Source organism: Bos taurus, chromosome 23, assembly GCF_002263795.3.
Source record: "Bos taurus isolate L1 Dominette 01449 registration number 42190680 breed Hereford chromosome 23, ARS-UCD2.0, whole genome shotgun sequence".
NCBI classification, from domain to species: domain Eukaryota; kingdom Metazoa; phylum Chordata; class Mammalia; order Artiodactyla; family Bovidae; genus Bos; species Bos taurus.
In genome coordinates this window covers 31,633,620-31,656,046 of record NC_037350.1, presented here as the reverse complement: position 1 = coordinate 31,656,046, position 22,427 = coordinate 31,633,620, and the positions used below count along the sequence as shown (strand labels likewise).

General features: G+C 45.5%; 1 protein-coding gene across 1 annotated transcript; it reads left to right on the top strand.

The window, feature by feature from the left end:
* The first annotated feature begins 422 nt into the window (after positions 1-422).
* On the top strand, positions 423-12,173 carry LOC786706 (butyrophilin subfamily 1 member A1-like). Its single transcript, XM_059880729.1, has 6 exons — positions 423-1,484; positions 3,847-4,011; positions 4,348-4,368; positions 4,458-4,484; positions 8,947-8,973; positions 10,451-12,173. Exons 1-6 carry the CDS (start codon positions 1,238-1,240, stop codon positions 10,966-10,968), a joined length of 1,005 nt encoding a protein of 334 aa, XP_059736712.1. The 5' UTR covers positions 423-1,237; the 3' UTR covers positions 10,969-12,173.
* The last annotated feature ends 10,254 nt before the right edge of the window (positions 12,174-22,427 follow it).

Sequence of the window (22,427 nt, the reverse complement as noted above, 5' to 3'; positions counted from 1 at the left end):
ACCAGGCTCCTCCGTCCATGGGATTTTCCAGGCAAGAGTACTGGAGTGGGGTGCCATTGGCTTCTCCGCCCTATAGGACTAAAGAAGTGAAAAATGTTTATCAGATACATCCTGCATTGAGCTTTCTTTCTGGTTCTGTTTTAACATAAAATTATTTGCCTCCAGCTTGTTCTTCATTCCTAGGTCCCCCAGCCATGTCACTGCCCTATCTCCAGTAACCCATGAAATATGGCCAACAAGCCAGCTGAGCTCAAAGGCCTCATGGCAAGTGATATGCGTTCCCAGTAGGCAGTGCTGTGGAGAAACTGACCAACTCAGGTCTGTGCAGGCTGATCTCTAGACTTCGCTTCTCTCCCTGAAAACATCGATATCTTACATCATAAATGTAGAGGAAAGGGTTTCACAGTCCAGAGTTCATCCCCATAATAGACAGTGTCACCATCGGGGCAGGGGCACTGTGATCAGACACATCTACCTGGAGTTCTTGGGGTGCCCTGCCAAGGGCAGATCCAGCCCGTGAGTATTTCCCAGCCTCTGCCTGTGCTCCCGCCTGAGAGACCAGGCAGTGGACAATCCTGACTGGACCCTGGGTCCAGCCTAGTTTCTGAATCACAAAAGTGATTCAAAGACTGAGTCACCGTGAGGAGCCGAGAAATGTGAGTGCATGAGAATTGACAGTGGGGAGACAGCCAGCAGGTGTGAGCTGCAGGCTTCTGGAAGGCCCAGGCCCTCCAACTCCTCTCTCTACTCCTCTGTTCCTGCCTCCATGCTCAGCACAGGTCTGGCCCACAGCAAACAGTGCTCTCTGCTTAGAAACTCAAGCCAGCTTCCTTGCCTCCCAGGCCAGCTCCCCTCTGCCTGCTGCCTTGCTTGGATTCTCTGTTTCTCCCATTAAACCTCCAGGCAGAAAACTATTCATTCATTCTGCAAAATGGTTGCTGAGAGTCTCCTGTGTTTAAAGTTCCCTGATTTAGCAAATTGTAATACAAGGTATTTTACCTAGTGATCCTACCAATATAGAGAGATGAAAACATTTTAAGAGTTATGGACAAAAATAAAGCAGGGACTCAGATGTATCTGTTCTCCCAGACTCCTGAGGGAGAGGTGTGACCCATCTCAAGGTTGGCCCAGTATCCTTCATTCCTACCTGTCTTCTCCTCTTCTCGCTCTTACTGGTTGGGAAGCAGCTCATTTGGCAGGGAGCAACCCTTGAGGTGACAGACTTTGCAGCCGAGGCATGAAGGACAGTGAACTTCCTGGTTCCCTCTCCCTGCAAGTGAGACAGGAGCCCATGGACATCCAGCAGCAGCAGGAGCAGTCCTCTCGGGTCATGAGCTTGGACAAGGATGGGACCCATCTGCACCGCAAAGGGCAGGCCTGTAGCTCTCCCACTGGGAGATGCCAAGTCAGAGTCCCTGAGTACTCACCATTTGCCCAGGGCTGGGACTTCCATGAAGCCACCACTGCTGGGCAGAAGGATGCAGGTGAGGATGGCTTTTACAGGGACAGAGGGAGGTACACGTGTGTAGTTCTCTGCCTTTCTTTTAGCCTCTTTGCAAATGGTCTGAATCATTTCTGGAAGTCCTCTTGGTCTTTTTTTTTTTTTTTTTGCTGTTGGTTTTTTTAAAAGCACACTTTGCAGTATTTCTTAGGAAATTATTTGTTTAACAAATATTTGCTGCCTCTGTGTAAATCATCCCTGACTGCTTTGTGCTCAACACTAGGGGGAAGAAAGAATGGCCAGGAAAATTTGTGAAAGACTTTCAGTGGTTAAAAAGGATGACTGGGTGTCTCTTCTAAGGAATACTAATCCTGTCTGGTAGTTCTCACGTTAGGGATCCCTGATTCCATAGGACTAAGCCATTGCTTATTTTTCTAGATCATTTACAACTTTGTAGAGACAGATGTTAATTTATAGAACACTGAGAGTAATACAAATTGTTCCTGTCCTTAGTGATGCAAATGACTTCTCTCTGATAGAGAATATAAGATTTTGCAAATCAAATCCTCATTTAAACCACTTTTAACATTTTTACTGGTTTTCTTATTAAATAATAAGTTAAATAAATTATTTGCACAGTCTTTTTGTATATTTACCTTTTAAAAAATTATCCTTTATTAAGACATACAGAGTATTCATTGTAAAGCCATTACCAGTACAAAATAGCTAGGAAATGATACAAAACAGTCCACAATCTAGGTTTAAATTTTCTGGAGAAAGGACAAATATATACAAATAAGGAAGTAGGTCTCTGTGAGAAGTAATGAGTAATCAAACAAAAAGCCATGATGCTTTAGTCTCAGGAAAAATTGCCAGAACCTATTTTGTCAATAAAAATTCTACTGTATTAGGAAGGTTAACGACAACTGATTGTTCATTGTTTATTTAATCCTCACAACAATGACATTCATCAGATACTGGGAGGAAATTTGCTTATGGCATTGGCTTTAGGCTGTTATATTTATGTCAGTTATGACTCTGTTCTGACTTGTATAGGTAGTTTTTATTTTATTAATTTAACTTTTCCTGCACATAAAACGTGTCGCTGAATTTGCAAAACCTCTTTGGAAAGGCTCTCTAGTTACATGGAATCCTTTTGCTGATAGAGAAATGAAAGGTTTACACACTCTTTTTTTTTTTTGGACTCAGTGTATTTATTGGGCTTCCTGGTAGCTCAGTGGTAAAGAACCTACCTGCCAATGCAGGAGATGCAGGTTCCATCCATGGATGGGGAAGATCCCCTGGAGAAGGAAATGGCAGCCCAGTCCAGTATTTTTGCCTAGGCAATCCCATGGACAGAGGAGCCTGGTGGGCTACAGCCCATGGGGTCTCAAAAGAGTCAGACATGACTTAGCAACTAGACAACAACTAAATGAATAGCATGGCCTGGTGCTAAGGGATATTTAAAAGAAACACGTGCATAAAAGTTCATATAGATATCCAACTTCTCTTCTGGCAGCTTGCTTGTTGATCTGGTGGTACTGATAGCACAGGTAATATTATTGAACTCTCCCCATTATAGTGGAGACAGAGGGACACAGGATGGCTTGGCTGAAATTACGAGTCTGCAGTGGAGGTGGGACTAGTACTCAGGGCTTCTTCTTTTTTTTTTTTTTTTTAACAAGCAAATAGGATTTATTAAAGAGAAGGAAAGTGCAAAACTCTCAGCACAGACACTGAGATGGGGTAAAGAGCCCCTACTCAGGGCTTCTAATTCCCAGCATCATCCACTTCCCTACCAAAAGTACACTTCTCTTAACAACTGCAAGTAAAGTCAGGGGCTCCCACATTCCTCCCACGTTCAGGGTGATTTTCACTGGAAGGCAAATTCTCACGATTTGAGGAAATGGGGGCAATTTCCACCCCTACCTCCAGATCCCAGTTTTAGTTCCATATTTCAGGAGTGATTTGGACCTCCTTGATTTAACACTTAAAGAATCTGCCTGAAGTGCAGGAGACCTGGGTTTGATCCCTGGGTTGGGAAGATCCCCTGGAGAAGGGAAACACTACCCACTCCAGTATTCTTGCCTGGAGAATTCCATGGTTAGAGGAGCCTGGCGAGCTATAGTCTGTGGAATTGCAAAGACACAGACATGACTGAGCAACTAACCCACACACACACACACAGAGCCTTTATACTTACTTGTTGTCATTCCATGCTGTCTCTCAAAGTATCTTGGTTTCCCAGTCATCCTGTGGGAGAGAATGGGGCAGAGCTGGAGTCACTCATTCTCCCAGCCAGGCCCCTCTGCTACTGGGCTGACCCAGGCATCTCGGGGAGTCCTCCAGCATCCTGTGTTCCCCAGCACCCCCAGGCCTTGGTCCTTTCCTTCTTTTTGCTGCAGGAATAATGTCCAGCACTTCCAGTTCAGGCACTGCCTTCCTGAAGGACTTTCCTTGGGCAACAGCTCAGACCTCACTCCTGCTTCTTCTGGGACTTTTCCTGCTGACTGCTCTTGGTTTCATCTGGAAACTTCGCCGAGAGAAAGATCGAGAATGCTGGACCAAAGGTAAAGGAATCAGAAGACTGAGGCAGTGAGGTCCAAAGAAGACTACGGAAAAGGGATTGGACAGAGGGGAAAGGGGAGGACCAGGACTAAGAGGGCGAAGGGGATTTGAAGTTAAGGTTTTTACATTCAGTCTTTCCTCCCTCAATACCAGCACCCCCACCTCTTTACTTCCCCGATCCTGGGACCCTGACTGTGCCCTGGTTTTTCTAGTTTGGGGACAGCTCACTGGACTCACTGCACACATGACGCAGGAAAGGGTCTCCCACAGACCCTTTCCATGTAAACCTGGCCCTTCTCCTATGAACCGTACTGATTCATTTCTTGTCTTTTTTGCAGAGCAACTCCAAAGAGAGCTCCGTAAGTTCCGTACTTCCTCCTCCTGCATGTACAATTTGAGACCCTCTCTTGTGTCATTGATCTCATGAAGTTTCTTTGTTCTACTTTAGGCTGGAGAAAAGCCCAGAAAGTGGATGGTGAGTAAATTGAAATTTTTGTTTTTCATCTAACACTTTATCTGCTTCATTTAATAAGTTCCTTTCTCCTGATTCTTTCCTCTGAAGCCTTGCTCATTCTTGCACCATCTGGACTTAAGCCAATAACCCCAGTAGCTCTGTTGATATGTCATGGATGCCCCAAAGATTTTTCAAACCTATTGCCAACACTGAACTCCATTCCCTTTGCTGTCAACCTGCCCTTCCTCCTCCCCTCCCCTCACCATCCAATGCTACCACCACCCACCCAAGGGGGCTCCTTTCTCTCCTTCCCTCAGGGCAAGTCCATTTACTGCCTAGCCCAGGACCCCGACTCAGGCATAGAATACCTCCCCCAATCTTTCTTTCTTCTTTTGTCAAAGATCCCTGGGAGTAGATTATCAAGACCCTTCTCTCAACAGCAAGCTGCTTCTGTTCCCTCAAGAGCTACTGCTGCCCTTTTCCTTTTAAGACTTAGTTCCTAAATAAATGTTAGGAAACAGACAAAAAAAAAAAAATCTAAAAAAACAACCAGCATAAACAAGACCTTGCCTGTGAAAAGTTTTCCATAGTTTAGAGTTTCAAAGTAAGCTTGCTAAGATAGAAATCTGATTACATTCCTCTTACACCCCAAACCATCTGTGGTTTCCCATTGCCTTCTGCCGTCTTACTGGGGTGGATATTTGTAAATTCTAAAAGGATTTTCAAATTTCTAAGAAAAATTGTCTTAATGTCAATTTTTGTCAAAACTAACACAACCTAAGCAGATTCTACATCACCTGCTTAATATCCTTTTTTTTGTTGTTGTTAATCAATTATTATGTGAATGGTTCTAGTTTCCAAGCTAACTGCTGTGTTCATAATTGCATTAGTGACAAAGGAACTGTCTAAAGACAGATTTTAACTTTCATTGCTACATTTTTTAATTGGCTCCCTCAGGACTTTGAAGATTTAATTTCAGAGGAAATTAATTTGTGTCTAATCAAGGTTTTTACATAACTCAATTGAAGAAACACTACATTAAAAGGTAAAGTCCAATCTGCAATTTTTATCCCCACTATGCAGTCAGCCTTAATGGTCCAGTCTGATTTCTGTTCCATCCCTGGACACTCCCTGACACATGCCACCCCACACTGGACTGACCACACCACCAGCAGTGCCCCACATGTATCATTCATTTTCCCACTTCTGTGCCCATTTCCTTTGTCTGTTCATCACATCTGTTGACCCTGTATGTTCTACTCAGTCAGACAAACTGGGATAGGCTCCTTAACCTCTTTGAAGTTCTACTTTTCCCACCTAGCAATTGATTTAATTGCAACTACTACTTTGAGCAGATGTTAGGAAATGAGATAAAGGTGGGGACACCTAGTAGAGTTGTAGCACGTAGCTAAGTTCAGTGAGCATTAGCTTTGATCCTTCATCACCACATCCTTTTCCCACACCTCTAAAGGTGATGCAACCCCCCACCTCAGAGAAAAAAGAGAAGGGAGAGGGGCAAACTTCCTGCCCTGCCACCTGCACCTGCCCTTTCTGATCTGTAGACTCCGACTTCAACAGAGCAGGCATCTTTTTCCCTTTCTGAGGCTATTTCTTCATTCTTGTCCTGGATCACTCACTCTCCAGCTTCCCTCATGGATTCTCTATTCATTTCATTCACTTATTCATCAGCTTAACAAAGATCCACAACTGTTAACTATGTTACTAGTAACTAGTAACTAAGTTACTCTTCTAAGTGCCCTAGGCACAGAAATGAACACAACAGAAATATCCCATTCACAAAGAATCTACCTTCTAGTGGAAGAAGATAGAAAAAAAAATGAAATAGTATAATATACAGTTTGGCGCATGATAATAAGCACTCAGGAGATAACAGAATATTGCATTGGAAGGTGCAGTTTAAAATAAGGTGGTTAATTGTACACCTGTAGCAAAATATTGTACATCAACTATACTTCAATTTAAAAAATTATAATAAAATAGAGTGATGGTGAAGTAGACGAGCAAGCCACAGGAATAGCCGAGGGAAAAGCATTCTAAGTAGAGAGAACCACAGTGCCAAAGCCCAGAGTCAGAAACACACTAGTTTGTTTGAAGAGTAGCAAGGGGGCCGGTATTGCTAGAAGGCAGGGAGTGATCAGGAGAATCGGAGCAGGTAGAATCAGAGGGGTTTGGAGGGCCAGATCACACAGCCTTGAAAGTCATCCATGCTGGCTTTGGCTTTGCTTCTAGAAAGGAGCCAGTGGTGGGTTTTGAGCAGAAGGGGAGCTGAACCTGACTTATGTTTTGAGAAGTTACTTTAGATGCTACAATGAGATTGACTTGGTGGCGCTAGAGGTAAAGAACGCACCTGCCAATACAGGTGGAGAAGGCAATGGCATCCCACTCCAGTACTCTTGCCTGGAAAATCCCATGGATGGAGGAGCCCAGTAGGCTGCAGTCCATGGCGTCGCTAAGAGTTGGACACGACTGAGCGACTTCACTTTCACTTTTCACTTTCACGCATTGGAGAAGGAAATAGCAACCCACTCCAGTGTTCTTGCCTGGAGAATCCCAGGGACGGGGGAGCCTGGTGGGCAGCCGTCTATGGGGTCGCACAGAGTTGGACATGACTGAAGCCACTTAGCAGCTAATACAGGAGGCATAAGAGACGCAGGTTCAATCCTTGGGTCGGGAAGATCCCTGGAGGAGGAAATGGCAACCCACACCAGAATTCTGACCTGGGGAATCCCATGAACAGAGAAGCCTGTCAGGCTACGGTCCATAGGATTGCAGAGAGCTGGACACGACTGGACCAGCTGGGAGCTACTGCAGACATCAAGGGGAGAGATGAGGATGGTTTTTACCAAGGGAGAGTGCTGGAAGTGGTGAGAGGGGCTTCAGTGCTGGATTTATTTTTAAAACAGAGTAAAAATACCCTTGTTGATAGTGTAGTGCAAAAGTGAAGGAGTGGATCAAGGATGACTCCAGAGTTTTTAGGCCTAAGAAACTATAAAAATGGAATTGCCATTTTTCTGCAACGGGGAAGCCAAAAGAAAACCAGGTAGTCAGGGCAAGGGAAGGGGGTAGCACCGAGTCAGAATGTTAAAGAGGGTATTAGTGATCCAAGTGAAGATGCAGAGTAGGCAGTTGGATAATCAAGTGTGTAGTCCATACAGGAGGTCAGGGCTAGAAATATAAGCTATTTTTTCTTCTCCTCTGTATCTTTTTCTTTCTTCTTTTTTTTTTTGTGTGTGTGACCTTTCATAATTCAAAATGCCTTTTTTAGATTAAAAAATTTTATTAATTAGAGTATAATATAGTTACAATTAGACTTCCCTGGTGGCTCAGATGGTAAAGCATCTGCCTGTAATGCGGGAGACCTGGGTTCAATCCCTGGGTCGGGAAGATCTCCTGGAGAAGGAAATGGCAACCCACTCCAGTATTCTTGCCTGGAAAATCCCATGGATGGTGGAACCTGGTAGGCTACAGTTCATGGGGTCACAAAGAGTCAGACACGACTGAGCAACTTCACTTCACTCAAACTATGGTGGAGGTAATGAAGTTAATTGTGACCTCCCTCATACTTACAATATTGTGTTAGTTTCAGGTGTTCAGCATGGTGATTCAGTATTTTTGCTGGTGTTAGTCTATAAGTAGCAAGTGTTAGTCTGATCTCCATCCTACAGATGTAGAAATGGAAACTGAATAGTTAATTAAGCTGGCTTTGGGTTTCATGGCTAATGAGTTGTGGCTAATAACACATTGGGATCAAGGCAAGAGCTGTGAGCTAATAGCAGATACAGCACCCAGAGCACACGGGCAGCTCCCCCAGGTGAGGGTACAAAAATAAATAAATAAATAAGTGTGTGGGACTCCCTAATCACAGCAAAAGGTTGCATATTAACTATGAAAAAGACATGTTTCCTGCAGAGACTAGCTAAATAAGAGACAGATTTCCAGGCAGCAGCAGCAGCAGCAGCCATCCTTACTCCATGCAGGACAGTGTATGGAGGTCATGGAAAAGATGCAGGAGATGGGGTCAGGTGCCTGACTGTGAGAATGACTAAAGCATGATCACAGTGAAGAAAGGAGTGAATCCCTCAGAGTTCTGTCCTATGTCCAGGACCATGTCCCCTGTGATGGCAGCCTTCTCATGTTTGCATAAGCTGGTGCCTTTCAGCTACTGAAGCACAAAGCCGTCCAGTATGGGGAATACAGAGAGATGAGTAAAGAGCTCCTGGTGGAGTTGGAGCCTGTGCTTAGGAACCAAGAAGGGGAAACAGAAGAGTACATTTTGTCTGGCCTCTTTCCTCCTAGACATTTTCTCTTTTAGGAACATGAGCCCAGGAAGGAGCCCAGACAAATTCTGGAGATGAGTGATGAGGGTGCCAAGGAGAGAAGGAAAGGCAACCAGAGCACAGAAAGGGCCAAGAAATATACGGCTCTCACCAGGGAGCACTCACGTCTCTTTTTTCTATTGCAGATTGGAAAAAAGCTCGGTCCTATGCTGGTGAGTGACTAATTCTTATGGTCTCAGACCCAGGACTCCATAAAAGAAGATCTTAGTGGTCTTTCTCCATCTTCCAGCCCCAAATAGTGGCCTGGCTGGGCAGGCAATGAATGGAGACCCAGGGAAGATCCAAGTAACATCAAGATCAAGTACTACCAAGTTTCAGTTCAGCACCTGCACCTTTTTCCTTTCCAGAAGTTTATACCATTTTTTTTTTCTTTTCTTTTCCTTCTTAAAGGGCTCCTCATCTACTTTCTCTCTTGAGTTTCTCTACTACTCATGGCACCCCACTCCAGTAATATTGCCTGGAGAATTCCATGGACAGAGGAGTCTGGCAGGCTACAGTCCCTGGAGTTGCAAAGAGTCAGGCATGACTGAGCAACTATCACTCAACATCTTCAGCATCATGGACCTAAGGGTACAACTAGAAAGGTTTCATTCAAATAACATTCAGTCTCTAGTGTGTTCTGTGCATCTTAGAGGAGATGTGGTGACTCTGTCCACCTAGCTTCTCTCCCCTCAGAGCATCTCATTAGGGAAACACAACAACAGCATATTACTCCATCTCTTCAGTGTTCAGGACAGATCAAATGGGGATGTAGGAGCTTTGCTAGATTTTGACCTAGGGCCTCACTCTACTCTACATTGAGCCAGCAAATGGCAGAAAAAGGAATGCAAATATTGTGTAAAGGTTTTCTTATTGGTGAGGCCTGGAAGCAGCCAACTCTTCTGCTGGATATCCAAGAGGGACTGGAAAATGTCATCTCACTATGTACCCCGGAGGAAAAGGAACCAATGTTTGATGAACCCATAAAAGTTTCTCCCGTATGACACTTCTAACCTGTGAGATTCAGGGACAGTCTATTAAAGATGGGTATGCATTTGCTCCAGATGTTTTACACAGTTGGCCAAAAATCTCTGGCCAGATAATTCTCTGTGAAATGTCCTGGGGTTTCAGGTTGGTAGAAAGGTGTGGCTAGAGGCTGTCCAAGGACCTTTCCCAGCCCTTTATTCTGCAAACATTATTGAGCACCAATTGTGAGACAGAGTCTGACGATGCTAGACAGTAAGAATACAAAGATGAACAAATATAGTCTTTACTTTTTGGGGTCCTGGTCTAGTAGAGGACAGAAATATGAAATAAACAATAATAGTGCAATGACATGAGAGGGGGTTGTACAAAATGCTGTGGGGGATGAGAGGATTGGGGGGGATTGTGATTAGCCACCCCTGCTCCCAGGGACCTGGAACCTCTGGATTACCTCCTCCTTGTAAGTCTCTGAACTCTCCTAATAGCTCTTTGATGTATGATCCTGAAGACATCTGGGGAGATGTTTATCACTCCAGCTCTTTTGTGGAGAAAGGAAGGCAACTTCATGGGTTAGGAATGGTTTCTTTTCTCCCCACTTCCCAGTCACTGAGAGCCCTGGGATACTGGAGTTGACAGGACTTCTGTTCTCTCTCACTCTTTCCACAGCTCATGTGACTCTGGATCCAAATACTGCCTTCTTTGAACTCTTTCTGTCTGAAGATCACCGAAGTGTGAAGCGGAGAAACTTGTGGCAGAATCTTCCTGAAAAACCTGAGAGGTTTTCTTTTGACCCTTGTGTGCTGGGCCACAGGTCCTTCTCTTCGGGGAGACATTACTGGGAGGTGGAAGTGGGCGACAGGACTTACTGGGAGCTGGGGGTTTGTGAGGAAAATGTGGATAGGGCTTGGGGGATCTCAGAGTCACCTCAGAATGGATTCTGGGCTGTGGAACTCTACGCTAATAAGTACCAGGCCCTCACCTCCCCTCGGACTGCTCTCCCCCTGAGTGAGCCCCCCAGCCGGGTGGGGGTCTTCTTGGACTATGAAGCTGGGCATGTCTCCTTCTATAGTGTGGCTGATGGGTCCCACATCTACACTTTTCCCCAGGCCTCCTTCTCTGGGCCTCTTCGGCCTTTCTTCTGCCTCTGGTTCTACCACCCAACCCCTCTGACCATTTGCCACTGAGCCCATCTGTCCCCACCCTTTCTCTCAGTTGAATGTACAAGGATGAACCCATCATTGGGACTGAGAAGTCACATTTCTGGGGACAATGCCCCCAAGGCTCCAGCTGAGCCAGCAGTGAAGGCTGAGCCCCTCTGACCTTTTCTGCAGATAAAGACTGGAGACAGTTTATCATTCTCCAGAGCTGAGTGGTACAGAGGCCAAAAAGGACAATGTAACCCCATAGAATGTTGTCAAGAACGTCTGGTATTGCCATCCTAGCTGGAAACTGAAAAAGGAACCTTTAGAGAAACCAGAGACAAGATACCAATGGAAAGACTACCTGGATGGAATGTGATCTCTGGTCTTGAGCTCCTTGTCTTTAATGTCTGCATAATAGAACAGCTGGAAGCTGAATCTGGATGGCACTTGGCTGTTTTCACCCTCTTTTCATACAAAGACTTTATTTCATTTTGACCTATGTACAACCTGGGGAGAGACTAAATAAAGTTCACAGAGAAAACTCACTTCTCCAGATCACTCTGTTGGTCTGGGACTTGATGGCACATTCAACATTCTTACATCTAATGCCAATCATAGTGCCTCTAAGAGTCCAATCATTCCTTATAAAGCAATTGCAATGACCCATTCAATGACACTTTTCACCCCAGATCCAAGATTTACTTTTCCAGTTTGTGAATTTGTTTACTACTCCCTAATTATCTTCCTACCTTTAGACTATTTTACGTCATCAACAGTTAAGTACATATTAATTTTTCTTCTATGCTTATGCAAACACACACACACACACACACACAGAGTTTTTCTAATGAAAATTGGGCTTTGTTATATAATTGTCCCATGACATGCTTCTCTTACTCAATACCAAGTCTTGGTGGCTCAGATGGTAAAGCATCTGCCTGCAGTGCAGGAGACCTGGGGTTCAATTTCTGGGTTGGGAAGATCCCTTGGAGAACAGAATAGCAACCCACTCCAGTATTCTTGCCTGGAGAATCCCCACGGACAGAGGAGCCTGGCAGGCTACAGTCCATGGGGTCACAAAGAGTCAGACAGGACTGAGTGACTAACACAAATCTTAAATACTAATCTTTCATTATTTGCAATCAAGATAGTTTTGTTTCTTCCCTATTACAAATAATGCTACTATAAATATCTTTGTATGTAAATCAATAAAAGTATTCTCAATAAAAGTGTGTTAAATCAATGAATTCTTTCTTGCTCCATTTCATATGTATTTCTCTCTCAAGACTTTATGTAAAGGTCTGGATAATAAGTAGATCTGGTGCCTATTTCTCTGGAAACTGTAGAGTTAAGAGGACAAAATGGTATGCCTAGAAACCCTTTCTCCAGGGTCTATGCTGAAACTCAAGGCTGCTTCTCTGTGTCAGAGTAGTTTGGACCCTCCAGATAAGAGGGGACTATTTCATTCTTACTGATACGATTTCCAGCAGCAAAGCTTTTTGATAGATGATGAATTTTGAAAATGAAATTCCCTAGTGAGTTAGGAAGCAGGAAGCACTCTGAGAAAGTGGTTGATATGCCCCTTTGCAGTTGTTTTATGACCTTGGGGGAAACACTACTTCCTGTTAACTGTCTGTTTTCCCAGCCTGATGACTTGGAGGGCAGATTTTTAAGTCCCTTGGACTCTCTTATCTATAAGAATGGACTCATTGTACTACTCCCCCGAACTGGGTTTGAATACTAAGAAGCAGGGACCTTTTGCCTCATTGCAAATAAGAAAGCAAGAAGGGTCACCACCAGATCTACCGGAACCATCTGAGAAAATTTGGCAAAAGCTGTCTTGTTGTATCTGCTCAAACCCACACAGTCTGATCCAGAAATATTGCCTCAATATGTGCCTTTAGTGTTCTATCAGGATGCAAGGTATGTAGGCTTCATTAAGCTGGACTCTTCATTAAGCTGAACTTCCTTGAATGGGTCATCTAAGACATCATACCTTGTTGTAGCCACGTGTTCTGGGAAACAAACTCACTCAGAAAGGACAATGCAGATAGTGGAGTGCAGTTTATTACACTATTACACCAGTGGGCCCAAGACAGAGTCTCCTCTTAGCCAAGGACCCTGACCAGTTTTTCTGAAAACCTTATATACCCTAAGTATACGTGCCAAACCCACCTCCCCAAATTCCCTGAAACTAGTCTGAACAAAGGAAAAGAAAGATACAATCAAAGTTATCCCGTGATTCATGTGCCTTAAGCCTAGGTAATTAACAGGGGACAATTATCAATAGGCCTGTGGTCATACCCCAATAAGCATAATAGAATTTATGATTCTATTCGGTTACACAGATAATTAGGGTATTCTTTTAGACAGCAGAGAGTCTAGGTACGAGCCCTGGGGCTCTTCCGTCCAGGGGGCCTGGTCTTCCAGTTGGTATGTCATTTCCATAGATATTGGGCATATAGCTCAAAGTCCACAGTCGGGCCCAAGATGGAGTCCTGCTTTCAAGATAGAGCCTGTTCTGTCTGTTTCCTCCTTCATTCCCCACTCTTGATGCTGTTAACTCATAGTATGAGCATCATTCATAGGGATATATTGCACCCTGACTCTCCGACCTCTAATTTGGGAGAACGATATCAACCTTTGGGTTACAAAGTTCATAATACATTGTAAAATAAAGGGTCCACAAAGCAGAACTATCAAGACAACTATAACAATGGTAAATATAGTTTTCCACCAATCACCCTTCACCCAAGATAGGACCGAAGTCCAAAAAGGAAGATTATCATCAGACATAACTTTACCTGACTTTTCATGTCATCTAGGGTGGCTGATATATAGCCAGATAAATCAGGAATATATACACAACATTCAACTTTAATTATAGCACAGGTCCCTCTGTACTGAAACTATGGTTAGACTCAAGATGATACAAGCAAGTCCTTGTAGCAGCAGTTGATTATAGAGCTTCATCTCTTTTTCTTCTTTATGATGATCTTGGTTTCACAGGGATCAGTGGGGTCCTTTTGTGTAGTCTGCTCGGCGTCCTCTGGGTCTCGTGGTATGCTCTCTTCACCCTCATGTGGAGGATCCAGGGAGTGACACCTGCAACTTTAACTGCAGTAGGGCTGCTTAGAACAACAGTTCTATGGACCCTTCTAATGTGGGGCCAAGGAGTCTTTGACCACACCTGATCCCCGGGTACAAATTCGTGAATCTGTTCCCCAAGGGGGAATGGCACCCTTTCTTGTACAAACTTAGTTACCTGATTTATTACCTTACCCAGTTGTTCCATCTGCTGGGGAATCTCATCTCCCCTTACCTGAGGCAAATTTGTTGACACCTGTTTTATTATGGGAGGGGGCCTCCCATATACAATTTTGTATGGAGAAGAGCCATGGGACTGTGGGGTCATCCTGAGTCTGAGCAGAGCTATGGTGAGAAACAAATCCACCCAGAAATAGTCAGTCTCTAAGATCCACTTGGAGAGTGTCTCTTTAAGTGTCCAGTTGGTTCCTTGCACCATCTCAGAACTCTGGGGCCTATATGTTGTATGTAATTTCCACTTGATGTTTAAAATTTTACTCACTTGCTATACTAAATCAGCTACGAAAGCCGGGCCATTGTCCGATCCAATGCTGGTCAGTTCAGTTCAGTTCAGTCACTCAGTCATGTCCGACTCTTTGCGACCCCATGAATCACAGCACACCAGGCCTCCCTGTCCTCCCCAAGTTCACTCAGACTCATGTCCATCGAGTCCGTGATGCCATCCAGCCGTCTCATCCTCTGTCGTCCCCTCTTCCTCCTGCCCCCAATCCCTCCCAGCATCAGGGTATTTTCCAATGAGTCAACACTTTGCATGAGGTGGCCAAAGTATTGGAGTTTCAGCTTCAGCATCAGTCCTTCCAATGAGCACCCATACTGATGTCCTTTAGGATGGACTGGTTGGATCTCCCTGCAGTCCAAGGGACTCTCAAGAGTCTTCTCCAACACCACAGTTCAAAAGCATTAAGTCTTCAGTGCTCAGCTTTCTTCACAGTCCAACTTTCACATCCATACATGATCACTGGAAAAACCATAGCCTTGACTAGACGGATCTTTGTTGGCAAAGTAATATCTCTGCTTTTCAATATGCTATCTAGGTTGGTCATAACTTTCCTTCCAAGGAGTAAGCGTCTTTTAATTTCATGGCTGTAATCACCATCTGCCCGAGGTCAGGGGCGGCGGCCAAGACGAGCTACCGCACGCCTGAGGTCAAGGCGGCGGCCGGGAGTGCCAGGTGAAGTCGGCACAGAAGCAGCCGAGAGGAGCTACCCCACGTCCAAAGTCAGGAGCAGCGGCTGCACTTTGCTGGGTCAGCCGTGAAGAGATACCCCACGTCCAAGGTAAGAGAAACCCAAGTAAGATGGTAGGTGTTGTGAGAGGGCATCAGAGAGCAGACACACTGAAACCATAATCACAGAAAACTAGTCAATCTGATCACACGGACCACAGCCTTGTCTAACTCAAGGAAACTAAGCCATGCCCTGTGGGGCCACCCAAGACGGGCAGGTCATGATGGAGAGGTCTGACAGAATGTGGTCCACTGGAGAAAGGAATGGCAAACCACTTCAATATTCTTGCCTTGAGAACCCCATGAACAGTATGAAAAGGCAAAATGATAGGATACTGAAAGGGGAACTCCCCAGGTTGGTAGGTGCCCAATATGCTACTGGAGATCAGTGGAGAAATAACTCCAGAAAGAATGAAGGGATGGAGCCAAAGCAAAAACAATACCCAGTTGTGGATGCAACTGGTGATAGAAGCAAGGTCCAATGCTGTAAAGAGCAATATTGCATAGGAACCTGGAATGTCAGGTCCATGAATCAAGGCAAATTGGAAGTGGTCAAACAGGAGATGGCAAGAGTGAATGTCGACATTCTAGGAATCAGTGAACTAAAATGAACTGGAAGGGTGAATTTAACTCAGAGGACCACTATATCTACTACTGTGGGCAGGAATCCCTCAGAAGAAATGGAGTGGCCATCATGGTCAACAAAAGAGTCCGAAATGCAGTACTTGGATGCAATCTCAAAAACTACAGAATGATCTCTGTTCATTTCCAAGACAAACCATTCAATATCATGGTAATCCAAGCCTATGACCCAACCAGTAACGCTGAAGAAGCTGAAGTTGAATGTTCTATGAAGATCTAAAAGACCTTTTAGAACTAACACCCAAAAAGATGTCCAATGCTGGTAAAGTGAAGTGGCTCAGTCGTGTCCAACTCTTTGAGACCCCATGGATTGTAGCCTACCAGGCTCCTAGGTCCATGGGATTTTCCAGGCATGAATATTAGAGTGGGTTGCTGTTTCCTTCTCCAGGGGATCTTCCTGACCCAGGGATCGAACCCGGGTCTCCCGCATTGTAGGCAGACACTTTACTGTCTGAGCTACCAGGGATGTCCAATGCTGGTAAGAAATCCAAATCTGGGAACTATCTCCCTAAGCAGGCAACAGGCTACTTTTGATGCTCTTTCAGTCCAGGTAGGGAAAGCTTCTACCCATCCTGAGAACATACATATTATGACCAGCAGGTAATGGTAGTGTCGGTGAGGTTTCATTTCAGGGAAGTCCACTTCCAGGTGTTCAAAGGGCAGTGTGCCTTTTACCTGAATCCCTGGAGGTTTCTGTCTGTGCCAAGAGGCAATATTGACCTGTGAGCAGGCAGTGTAGTTCTGAGATTTTGTCCTGCATAGGGAAGAGAGGCAGGGGACCAAGAAATATTTTCAAATTAGCTCTTCCAGTTTATCACGGCCTAGATGGGTCGCTTGGTGTGTTTGGCTTACCAGAGTGGGTGCCAGCTCCTCCGGTACCAATAATTTGCCACTTGGCAACTCCCACCATCTCTTTTCAGTCTTGACGGCCCCTTCTGCTTTGGCTAGTTGGTTTTGGGCTTCAGTGTATTTTGGAGAGCTTTAATAGGGGCTTCACTTGTCACCCCCAAGCCCTCGGCTGCTTGTTTACCGGTCTTATCTGTCAGTTTGTTCCCTGAGCCCTGGGGGTATCCTCTTTTTGACGTCCTCAGCAGTGTATGACTGCAACCCTTTCTGGTTCCCAGGCAACATCTAATAGGGTCTTAATTTCTTTCTTATTTTTAATATCTTTTTTACTAGCTGTCAAAGCCCTCTCTCCTTATACAGAGCCCTGTAGTGTGGCAAAAGCATACCTGGAGTCTATGTAAATGTTTGTCTTCTTACTTTTTGACAGCTGGAGGGCCTGGATTAGAGCATATAGTTCGGCCCATTGAGCGGACCAGTGTGATGGCAGAGAGCTAGCCTCAATGATGGTTTCTTCCATGACGACTGCATATCCCGACAATCACTGTCCTTGTTTCACCAGGCTGGTGCCATTGATGTACAGGACCAAATCTGGGTCGGGGATTGGGTGGTCTCTCAAGTCAGGTCTGTTGGCGTATTTCCTTGCAATCGTGTGAGGACCCACCTTCTCCCACAGGAAGGAGAGTGGCCAGATTCAGGGCCTGACAAGGCTCAGTAGTAACATGGGGGTTCTCACATAACAGTCCCTGGTATTGAGTAATCCGGAATGTTGACAGCCATTTATGGGGTCCCCTCACAGGAGAGTGTTGACCTCATGTGGCACTTTTATGATCAAATCTTGGCCCAAAGTCAGCTTGGTTGCCTCCTGGACCAGTAAGGCAACTGCAGCAACTGCCCGTAAGCATCCCAGCCACCCAGTCCAGCAACACTGTCCAGCTGATTAGAGATAAGTCACGGGTCTGTCCCGTGTCCCCATAGTCTGAAACAACACTCCCGTAGCCACCTTGTCCTTTTCAGTCATGTAAGGAGTAAACGGCTTAGCAAGATCTGGCAGGCCCAAGGCGGGTGCTGACATAATTGTACCAGGTTTGAGTTCTATTACCAGTGGGACTTGTTTTGCAACCCTGGGGTGGGTTGTCTTCCACCCAGACCTCAAGGAATTGTTGAGTTAACTTTCTCTCTCGACTGTTTAGCCTGTCCAGTTTCCCTTCTGGGAGATCGTGCAACCTCCATTCATCTTGAGGGGTTATTGAGAAGAAGAGTAAATAGATGGTTGAGCCCACTCAAACAATGGGTCTTTCGTGGGGGGAAAGGTCACTTGTGTCCCCAATTTAGACAGCAAGTCTCTTCCTAACAAAGGTACTGGGCATTCAAGGATGTATAAAAATTCGTGAGTCACTTGGTGTCCCCCCATCTGACATTTTCCGGGTAGGCTAGAGACACAAAGGCTGCATTTTTCACCATCTGAGACCCAGCAGCCTCTGGCTGGGTCTACTGGCGTATAAAGTCTATAGGCCTTGCACAGTCTTTCGCAGAACTCAGAGGGTGAGTTGCTTTCCCTTTGAATCACTTCGGAGGGTTTTGCAATACTCATAGCTTTTCAGGCCCCCTTCTTGAGACCTTGTAAAATAGTCACCCGATCTCTCTCCAGGTGACCCCTCCCTTTTTCTGTGTTACAGTCCCAACTGGGCCTCTTATTGGGAGTGGCTAGTTCTGCCCACCGCTGCGGGTTTGCAGAACCCCCAGGTGCCATTTCTCTTAACCATTTTTTGGTCTGTTAGGATCCTGTGTCTTTCCTCAGTGCTGAAAAAGGAGACTAGTAGTTGGATTATGTCATCCTATGCAGGGTGGTGGGTTCGAAAAATAGTCTCCATTAGCCTAATCGTGGCTTGTGGCTCCCCCGAGTACGGTGGAGCGTGTCTCTGCCAGTTTAACATATCCGTAGAGGGAAATGGCTGGTAATACTAGGCTACAGGGGGCTGATGGTAGTGCCTGAACTGCGTCCTGAACTGGAGGCTGTTGTAGCTCTCTGAGAGGCATCTGTAGTGGGGTTCTTTCCCCCTGTTCCTTGGAGGGGAGCAGCCTCTGTCTAATTGCTGTGTTTTCTTCCCCCTTCCCATCAGTACTCACCGGGAGAGGTGGATACAATCTACGAGGTTCAGCTGAGGTGGAATTCTGGGGGCATTGACCAGAGGTCGCCATTGCTGGGATTGGAGCCCACCGAAACGGCGGCTCTACGAACTCGGGGAGAGCTGGTGGAAGAGCAGTGGCTGCTACAGGAGCTTCACCTGGCCCTGGATCCGGCATTAAGGTGGCCTCAGGTCCTGGTGGAGCACTGGGAGGCAGGCGCGTCATCATCCAGTATGGGGGAGGGGTCAGGTCATCCCCGTCCAAATCCTGTAGAATTTCCTTTTTTATCATCAGTCAATTTTTGTGCCACTAATATTTTTCCCTTTCCCTTCTGGAATACAGAACCTTGTCCAAATAGGAGGGTCTTGAGCTAACCCTAGCCATGAGTCAATATATGGATTTTGATCCATGTGTCCTGGCTCTCCTGTGACTACTATATAGACTGCTTCCACTATTTTTGAGTTCATGGTGTTCTCTGGTGACCATCCTACTCCCATAGGGGGACATTCGACCTCACAGAGTATGTGGAGGCGGTTAGGCTTCATCTTTACCCTACAGTCTCCTACAAATCCCTTCTTTAAATTTTTAATCATGCACTCCAATACAGTTGCCTTAGATTCACTCCCCCATCTTGTTTACCTTCTCGGACCTTCTTCTACTTTTCCTTTTCGTTCTGTCTACAAAGTTCTCGGTACCCTGTGTACTTCTGATATTTCCATTCAATGACACTGAAATTGCCATTCTGCCTCCTTCCTAATTGGGGTGAGAAGAGCCTTACCTGCCAGATCCCAAAGGGAGAAGGAGGATCGGCGTGTCTTCACCTGCCGGTCAGCACAGCCGAACCAGAACACCACATGATCCAAGACTGTTTCTCCCTTAACTTTTAAAGTCCATTGTGTCTTGGTGGACTTGATCAGGTGCAGATGAAAATACAGATGGGTTAAATATCCAATGTCCCAGGCCATCTCCGGAAAAGCCAATTCGTACTCACTTATGTATCCCCCTCTTTCTAGCCTGATAATTGCGAGGGGGTCAAGAATTTCATAGCAGATGGGACACCTCCTTAGGGAGGGCAGAACACGAGCACACAAAAACCAAGTTTCTTCTCCTAAAAATCCCCTGGCAGTTGCTTGGTAATAATTTCCCCCAAGACGGCGTGGACACCACCTCCTAAATGACCTTCACAAATTTCCTTTCTAAGCCCTAACACGCGCGTCAACCTGTGTACCAAGCAATCGTTGCCACCTGCCTAGTCCAGGCTCCTGTGGGTCTGTGCCCCTTCTAATCCCTCCCAGTGGGGTGATCAGGCCCCGTCTTCCACCCTACCAGGTGGGTTCCTCCTCACCTGAGTGCTCAGTTCCCCTGCTGCCATCCAGTACCTGCTAACATGAGAGGTCCGGACATTGAGAAGCAGAATCCTTCCAGAAGGGCGAGGCGCCTTATCCCCTAGAAGATTCGAGCCGCAAGGCCTCAGAGTAGTCCCAAATGGGACTTGTCTCCTCCAAGTGAGGAGTTTCCCGGCCCATGCACCAAATGTTGTAGCCACGTGTTCTGGGAAACAAACTCACTCTGAAGGACAATGCAGATAGTGGAGTGCAGTTTATTACACTATTACACCGGCAGGCCCAAGGCAGAGTCTCCTCTTAGCCAAGGACCCTGACCAGTTTTTCTGAAAACCTTATATACCCTAAGTGTACGTGCCAAACCCACCTCCCCAAATTCCCTGAAACTAGTCTGAACAAAAGAAAAGAAAAATACAATCAAAGTTGTATCTTTGATACAACAAAGGGGACAATTATCAATAGGCCTGTGGTCATACCCCAATAAGCATAATAGAATTTATGATTCTATTCAGTTACACAGATAATTAGGGTATTCTTTTAGGCAGCAGAGGGTCTGGGTACGAGCCCTGGGGCTCTTCCGTCCAGGGGGCCTGGTCTTCCAGTTGGTATGTCATTTCCATAGATACTGGGCATATAGCTCAAAGTCCACAGTCCGGCCCAAGATGGAGTCCTGCTTTCAAGATGGAGCCTGTTCTGTCTGTTTCCTCCTTCAACCTTACCGCAGAAGGAATGCTAACTCTTTGTAAGTTTTAAAAAAAGAAAAAAGACAGAAAACGAAACTTGCACAAGCATCCAGCTATCTCTACCACAGAGCCTAAATTCAAACTTTTGTAATATTATTAAATTCCAAGAATTTCCTGGTGATCCAGTGATTGGGACTCATGCTTTCACTAATGTGGGCCCAGGTTAGATCCCTGCTTGGGGAAAGAAAAAAAAAAGATAGATAGATAGGCTTTCCTGTATAAAATATATTATATATATATATAGGCTTCCCTGGTTGCTTAGTGATAAAGAGCCAATGCAGGAGATGCAAGAGATGAGGATTCAATACCTGGGTTGGGAAGATCCCCTGGAGTAAGAAATAGCAACCCACTCCAGTATTCTAGCCTGGGAAATCCTTTGGACAGAGGAGACTTGTGGGCTATAGTCCATAATGTCACAAAGAGTCCGACAAGGCTGGGCACACACACATGTATATCTTGTTGTTGTTGGTTGTTTAGTCACCAAGTTCTATCTGACTCTTTTTGACCCCATGGACTGTAGCCCACTAGTCTCCTCAGTCCAAAGGATTTCCCAGGCAAGAATACTGGAATGGGTTGCCATTTCCTTCTCCAGGGGTTGATCTTCCCAACCCAGGGACTGAACCGTGTCTCCTGCATTCAGGCAGATCCTTTACTGCTGAGCCACCAGGGAATCCCATATATGTGTATGTACGCATATGTGTGTGTGTGTGTGTGTGTATATATATATATGTATATAGAAGGCAATGGCACCCCACTCCAGCACTCTTGCCTGGAAAATCCCATGGACGGAGGAGCCTGGTAGGCCGCAGTCCATGGGGTCGCTAAGAGTTGGACAAGACTGAGCGCCTTCACTTTCACTTTTCACTTTCATGCATTGGAGAAGGAAATGGCAACCCACTCCAGTGTTCTTGCCTGGAGAATCCCAGGGACGGGGGAGCCTGGTGGGCTGCCGTCTCTGGGGTCGCACAGAGTCAGACATGACTAAAGCAACTTAGCAGCAGCAGCAGCATATATATACATATATATAATTAAATTCCATCAGCAAAGCCATATTGAAGTCCCTTGAGCTTTATTCATTGTCCCAAGAGGCAAACAAATTGTCTTGGGGGGCTCTAGGCCACAGATAGGACCACTTTGTCCCAAAGACCGCTAACAGGAACAGTACCCACAGACCAGCCAGACTCTAACCTCGGTGATTAAGAATCCTACTGGCAGAGGAGAAAGAAATACATATGAAATTAGCACAAATAAGGCTCAGAGGGTTCATGAGCCTTCTCAGCAACACCCCAAATAAGAATTTTTCTGAAAAATGTAAAATATGCCAATCAGTCACCAGAACACTGCTCTGGAAAATGTGAAAATTATATTATTCGATAATGAATCTGAGACCTGAATTTCAGAGGTTCTAAAAAAGGTGGAGAGGGTTTGGTTTTCTGTTCATTTGCCTCTGTTGTAAAATATATTCCC